This window comes from Pleuronectes platessa, chromosome 13 (genome assembly GCF_947347685.1).
Source record: "Pleuronectes platessa chromosome 13, fPlePla1.1, whole genome shotgun sequence".
Lineage (NCBI taxonomy): Eukaryota > Metazoa > Chordata > Actinopteri > Pleuronectiformes > Pleuronectidae > Pleuronectes > Pleuronectes platessa.
In genome coordinates this window covers 15,892,865-15,899,900 of record NC_070638.1, presented here as the reverse complement: position 1 = coordinate 15,899,900, position 7,036 = coordinate 15,892,865, and the positions used below count along the sequence as shown (strand labels likewise).

The 7,036-nt window shown below is 39.7% G+C and overlaps 1 protein-coding gene and 1 long non-coding RNA gene across 3 annotated transcripts; one reads left to right on the top strand and one right to left on the bottom strand.

The window, feature by feature from the left end:
* Positions 1-4,110: 4,110 nt before the first annotated feature.
* LOC128455320 (putative nuclease HARBI1) lies at positions 4,111-5,726 on the top strand. Of its 2 annotated transcripts, none has more exons than XM_053439028.1 (4): positions 4,111-4,771; positions 4,853-4,965; positions 5,046-5,157; positions 5,269-5,726. In XM_053439028.1, the coding sequence occupies exons 1-4, from the start codon at positions 4,339-4,341 to the stop codon at positions 5,634-5,636; spliced, it is 1,026 nt and encodes a 341-aa protein (XP_053295003.1). In that variant the 5' UTR covers positions 4,111-4,338; the 3' UTR covers positions 5,637-5,726. The 2 variants fall into 2 exon arrangements, with proteins under 2 accessions (XP_053295003.1, XP_053295002.1); XM_053439027.1 differs by having other exon boundaries at positions 5,266-5,726.
* LOC128455322 (uncharacterized) lies at positions 4,605-6,141 on the bottom strand. The gene is made up of 2 exons (XR_008341699.1): positions 5,790-6,141; positions 4,605-5,706 (listed from the first exon to the last, which is right to left on the bottom strand). It is a non-coding gene; the product is annotated as an uncharacterized LOC128455322 (long non-coding RNA).
* Between the last annotated feature and the right edge of the window lie 895 nt (positions 6,142-7,036).

Here is a 7,036-nt window from a genome sequence, read left to right as displayed (position 1 = left end):
AGGTGTTGAATGAGGTCAGCCGAGTCTGAGTAAGTGCTCATGAACCATGAGGTGCATCGCTATGAGAGCTGATTAAGTCAATATGACACACACACACACACACACACACACACACACACACACACACACACATATATACGTAGGAAATATTTATACCTCCTGGCAAGCTGGATGAAAAACCTTCACGTCTCACTGAGTTTCAACGATGATCAGACCTGAAAATGTGTGTGTTTCTGTTTGCATGTGTTTACTACTGCGTCATTGCATCCAGCCCGGGGACCCGGGGGGTGAACGCCCCTGGATAACATCGGAAAGACAAAAGCTCAAAAGTATCATCATCATGGCAGAGATAAGCCCAAGGTTCCAAAGCACTGCATGGGCTAAGCAGCTAAAACTAATATCACAATCACATTATCCCTGATGGACTAATTACAGCTATAGTCAGTGTTATAAACTGTATTGTTACATTATATCAGATGAAAACATTTGAAACTTAACATTACATTTTTTTAAATCAAAACAAGATAGATTGATCTCCTGGAGGCTATTGGTCCCAAACAGTCAACAGGGACTGGTGACCTCTGGTGGCCATAGCAACTATGGAGGAGGTCATGTGACGTAGTTTAAAGAGTTAGCAGGAGGTTGAGGTGGATTATGTGGTGGAAGGATGGTCATTCAAATTCATATTTTTTACTATTATGATGCAGCTATGCAGCAGCGTATTAGTGTTGGGGGGGACTTTAACACGGCTACTTTACAAGATTTTTTTTAACATAATCTATAAAAAATGTAATACTAGAGATCTTGTGTTTAAAGTAAAATAACAAAGCAAAATTGCAGTTGTTTTTTTCAAGGGAGCAGCTCCAGCTAGAGCTTAGAATTGGTTGTGTGGGTTTATTTTAGGTGAAACTGAAGCCGAGGGCAAAGGTTTGCTGGTGACGGAGGGGTGGGTGAGGTGGGGAATGGCAGACAGAGATTGGAGAAAACAAACAAACAAACCCATTTCCTAACGTGTGGTGCTCCTCTTGCACATAATATCGTAAAAGTCTGACTGGAATCTCAGTTAATATTCAAATTCTTTATGTAGATTAATGATTTCATTTCACTTTTTATAACTGCCATAATGTCAGGAATTCAGATTTTTCTTTCTCACAAATTCTTCTTTATTATTGTTCTCTTAAAAAGCCCATAGCTCAGTTTTAGCTTTGGAGTTATCTTGAAAACTTTTCAGATCAACTGAATATGAGGAGGAGGAGGAGGAGGAGGAGGAGGAGGAGGAGGAGGAGGACCATAACTTTAGTGCAATGTCTGATGCAATCTTCTCACAGGTGTTCGGAGCAGATGTGGGAGAATCGTGCAGCAGATTAATGTCTCATTCCTTCTGGTTGAGCTGCGCCAGTGAGGAGTCGTAAAGCAGAGGAACATGAGCTACACAGAGATTCTAGAACAAAAGCAGGATTCTTCATGCAAGATGCTCTACCACTCGTTTAAAACAGCCATAGAAGTTAATCTTTAATAAATGTATAACCCTAATTTCTCCTTTATTAAAGATTTGGGCCTTTTAAGACCAATTACCGGTGAGGGCACATGTTTACAGAAAGCATGATCTAAAGAGTTTTCTTATTATTTCGTCAATGGGTGCGGCTGAATGTGGCCCCAGGTTGTTTTGATTTGGGAGGGTTCAGCTTCCAGGGGAGGATCTCTGCTCAGGCTGCTTGTAGCATTACGCTCACACAGGCCTGTGACTTTAAAACCAGGTGAGAGGGCACCTCTGCTTTCAGGCAACAACAAACCGTGGCAGATGATTACACATCTTTACAGCTACTCACTCACCTTGATGTTGAGAGTTGAAAAAAATACTCCTACCAATTCCTGGATTCTAAAAACCCAGATGTAAATCACACAAACGTTTTAATTTAAATTAGTTTTCATTTAAATACATTACAGTAATATGTTGTCGGTAATGATTTTCCTGTGCCGGGTGGCAGCTGCTGCACTTTGCTGATTATAGCGTCTGGATCCTGTCCAGCTCCATTACTGGACTGAAGAGTGGAGAAGCCCTCAAGTTAAGTGCTGCTCTGTCAACGCACTTCATCCGTCTAAACATCCAGACGTTTTACAAACTCCATAAACGTGTCCTCCTGAATTGAATTTACTGCTGCAGATATCCCCATATTTTATATTTTAGGTGTTATTTGGCAGCATTTTATATAATACAGAAAAGTATAGGTGCAGAGGGTTTGCATGGAGCAGTCGCGCGCACGCGGCACCAGAACCTTTGGCAAAATAGGATTATCTTATATTCATGTAAGACTCTTCTTAGGGTTGTGGGACGATAAGCAGGGCCGGAGGTCAAAGGTTAAATCTGCCTATATGTCGCAGGTCACTGGTATTTAAAGTTTGCACACTTTGACCTATTTGTCTATCCTTCAAGAAGCCTAAACATTTACACTTAAGATGCTGGGACTCTGCTCTCAGTGCTGATGAGAGTCATGAGCTACCGTCCAGTGTGGAAGGAAAGAATGCAAAATATTCGATTTGTTCCTTTTGGTCTGTTTTAGTGTGGTTTTAGTGGCTCTTTCTTTAATCTAAGTTTAAGTTTCACATTTAATACACTATCCAGTTAGTGATAACACTCTTTATTATTAGTTTTGAATATAGTATTATTGTAATTTAATGATGGTAAGGCTTATTTATGCCTTCTTATAGTGTTGGTACAGGCAACAAATCCCAGTAAAGCGTGAAACTATCAAGTATCGTCTCTCATAACTTCTCTATGAAACTCTCAGCCCCAACTCCACTGTTTCCTGCTGAAGAAACATATTCAAACATATGTCAAATATTTAGAGTACCATTCTTTAAAAAGTGTGAAGTGTTTTCCTCAAACTGCTGGGCTCTGCAATATCTGGTAAATCAAAGTCACACCAGTCACTATTTTCGGTGGCAAATCAAAACACATGTGTATTGGGTCCCTCCAGCGATTGAGTAAACATTTTCATGAAGTCAGAAAACTTACAGGAGAGAAAAGAAATAGAAAACAGGTCAATGTTTTGCAGAGTAAGAGACAGAGATGCTCTGACTTTAAGTCGAGCTCTAAAAATACAAGACCCTGCAATTCGAGGAGAGATGGTTTATATTTCCATACTGGACAAAACTATTAAATCTTAGAGTCAGTGTGGTGTCTCTTTAACAGCAACACAACACTAACTTAAAATCAAAGTAAACACTATATGTCATCTCCTGTTATTAGCTTTTAACAGCTGTAAATTATGGTTATAAAAATAATTCTGATAAAGTTTTTAAAAGTTGTGTCACTGTGAAAAGTGATTTAACATGGCCTCTGAGGCCCCCTAGTGGCAATATGACCTTTGACACTTGCTTGCAGTACAGAATATTTTCCCCATATGCTTATTGAGGACTTATTTATACAGGATATTTTATTCTCTCATCTTATATATTATATAAATATATGTTGTAAAAACTGAATGAAATAATTAAAGTAAGTTTATGAAAGAGCAGGTAACCTTCCTCAATTTCTCTCACCTATAAACATTGTTTAAAACTCACAAATCACATATTTTGCCATTTTGACTTCTGCGACCTTTTCCAATATCTGTTTCACACATTCGATCCACATAATATACATGGCTGTAATTCTCAAGATGTTTTCTAACCAAATCAGAAGAACAAATGGAGATGTTATACTCAGAGGAGACATGGCTCTGATTATAGTGTTCTTTGTGCCAAAAAAGAATTAATTTTAAATGGGACAGGTCACTTTATAAATTGGGACACTTGTATTAGGCTTTTAAAAGAAGCCTAAATCACCTAGCTTCATGTGGGTCGAGCTCGGTATTAGGAATTTTGAAGCATTGTGAAAAAAAAAGGAAAAAAAATTATATTATTCGTAGAAATATTATGAATTCATAGTGACTTCTAAAAGTCCCATTTTTCTCTTAAAGAACCCTATCTTTAATAAATAAATTATTAAAATCGTAAAGAACATTCTATTAAAGGTGTATCAAAATTTTAAATACAATTAAAATTCAATCAGCAGCAAATAACAATAACAGCTTATATTTTGTTAGAAGAGGAATTAAACAGACCTGGGGCCCGTTTCACAAAGCAGGTTTAGTGAAAACTCTGAGTTAGTTAACCCTGAGATGAGGGAAACTCTGGTTTTTCAGTTTCACAAAGCCAGTTCAGCTTTACTCTGAGTCAGTTACCCTGGCAACATACTCCGTGAACCTAACCTGCTCGCTGGCAGGTTTTCTTCAACTAACCCCGAGTTTCTCCTGCTCTTAAGTTGAAGCCTGCAGACTGAAGGCAGTGGCAGACATGGCGTGTCCTTTTATTGAAGAGCCAGTTGATGTCGAGGCGCAGATACTCCGCAGACATCTCCACCGGGAGAGGATTATTAGACCCCGATTGGATGTTTTATCATTCCCTGATGAGTATCTGTTTGAGCGTTTCCGTTTCTCTGCATCATCTATAATTTATATAAACGATATTCTCAGCCCTCACATCGCTCACATGACGCATCGTGGACATGCTCTCAGTTCCGAGCAAATTCTTTGTATTGCACTTCGTTTTTTTGCCAACGGCAGTTTTTTGTATAACGTCGGTGATGCAGAGCATGTGTCCAAGGCAACTGTCTGTCGGGCTGTCCGAAATGTGACACTTGCACTGAAACGGCTACTATGCACGTTTGTAGTGTTCCCAAGTCACAGACCCACCAGACTTCTCAAAGAAGAGTTCCACAGAATTGCAGGTATCAGTCTAAGCAGTAATTCATTTATGTCATAAAGCTTTGAGACTTGAAGCACTAATCAGTCAATTTGATATATTTTAGGGTTTCCAGGTGTGATTGGCTGCATAGATGGCACTCACATTCCTATCATCGCTCCTTCAATAAATGAAGGAGATTATGTGAATAGGAAATCTGTCCACAGCATTAATGTGCAGGTAGGCCTAAATAGTAGCCTTTAACATTCCAAATTAAATACACTACACCATACAGCTAATTACTGTTCTCCACTGTGAAGATCATATGTGATGGAGCCCACATGATTAACAATGTGGAAGCGAAGTGGCCTGGGTCTGTGCATGACTCACGAATGTTTCGTGAGTCGACACTGAGTGCCAGATTTGCCGGTGGTGAGTTTATATATATAATTTATATACAGTATATAGTTATATCCTATGATCAAATATTTTGTTTCCTCCTATTGCAACTGAAACAAACTGTATCTTGTATTATCATAGTAGAGTTCGATGGTTACCTACTCGGAGACAGAGGGTACCCCTGCCAGCGCTATCTGCTGACCCCTTACCCTGACCCTGAGCCTGGCCCACAGCGACACTACAACTTGGCTCACTGCAGGACACGAGCCAGAGTGGAGATGACCATCGGGATACTCAAGGCCCGGTTCCAGTGCCTTCGTAGGCTCAGGGTCACCCCAGAGAGAGCTTGTGACATTATAGTGGCATGTGTGGTTCTCCACAACATTGCCACTATTAGAGGAGAACAATGTCCTACTCTTTCCCCCTGTGATCCAGGTATTAATCATACCCCCCCTGCTGATACACGAGATGGAAGAGCTGTTAGAGACATGATATGTGTCAATCATTTCTAACTGACCCATCACCTCCCCAATGTTCAAGAACGACAATATGCATCTCATTTTATGAGGTCTTCTTTATTTCCTAGAAGGACAAATTTTGTACAGTTGTTAATCCTTTGTTGTTGAAACAATTAAAAAGCATCCACCTGTGGGCACGTCACCCACCTTTAACTGATGGTCCAGCAGTTGTATTTCCTTTTCTGTTTTGGTGATCTGCAGCCTTATGTGCTCCATTTCTAGGTGTGATTTGTTTATTTGAGATTCTAAATATACCTTGTAAAGTTGTTTCACAGGGAGCTATAGGAACATAAATGACATTGAATTTCAGTGCCATGTCTATTTAGTGTCATTGTAAGTTGTGGGTCAATGCTGAACAACATCTTACTGAGGTAAGCTGTGCTGTGGAGGTTGATGGACCTTCTTCCCCATTGTAATTTCCAGCATGGCTCTGTTAGAGAGAAAGAAGTTGCAAGTTGTATTGTGGAACAACACTATTAACTGAGCCAAAGTTATTTAAAAAAAAAAAGGTGTATACTTCAGCAGGCCTCTCTGTGGCAGCTGATAAGGTTTCTTCATCATCCTCCTGTAATGAAACAGAAAGTGTGTGTTATATTCTACCAATTATGAAAAATCTGTGGAATATTAAGAGTACTTACAACAGCATGGAGGTCTGTTATGGCAGAAGGCTCAACGAGACAGATTACACCATCAGTAACTGGTAGAAAATGAAGATTAGACAGTTGATGATTACCCAGAAAAGTGCCCCACCTAATTTAAACACAATTTTTCAAACTCTGAGTCACCTTAAAATAGATTGATATCTGAAAGCAAAAGCAGCCAATTGCAAAGAACTGTAGCTTACTGCTACAAGAAAAATCAGTGTGCCAACTAAGTTGTGTCTAAGATGAATGGGTGGCCATTACTGAGCGAACACTAGAAAAAGGATTAACGTACATGCCATTCATTTGAATAACTTACCTCTTATGTAGGCCCCTGTGACCTGGGGCGTGGGTGGGTCCGATGAACTCCCCCCAGAGATGCCCTCAGCAATGGGTCGTCCACTGTTCTGACTGAGGGCCATCTTTTCAGCCTCTGTGAGAGGTGGTGGTGGTGGACCGCCACCTGTTTTGCGGGCCTCAGCCTTTTTTCTGTTGGCTATAATGGAGGTCAAATTTAAATACATACAGAAAACACAACTTTGGAGACTTGTATGTATAAAAGGCATTTAGGTGTTGCTTTCATAGAGACAATATTAAATACTGGCAGTGTTGGGATTTCTCTTTTTTTTGCAGATTTCCCTAATTACTTAAATATATCCATCACATGTTGAATGTAGCCACTAAATGCTGTTTAATGAGGGCAGGCTAAACAACATCACAATTGCTTGTACTTTATTATACCTTACCTGTTTG

Excerpts from the sequence above, each read along its gene's own strand:
- LOC128455320 (XM_053439027.1), top strand. The coding sequence starts at position 4,339 with ATGGCGTGTCCTTTTATTGAAGAGCCAGTTGATGTCGAGGCGCAGATA. Across the intron at positions 4,772-4,852 it reads AGAGTTCCACAGAATTGCAG|GGTTTCCAGGTGTGATTGGC; the intron begins GTATCAGTCTAA and ends GATATATTTTAG. Across the intron at positions 4,966-5,045 it reads TCCACAGCATTAATGTGCAG|ATCATATGTGATGGAGCCCA; the intron begins GTAGGCCTAAAT and ends TCCACTGTGAAG.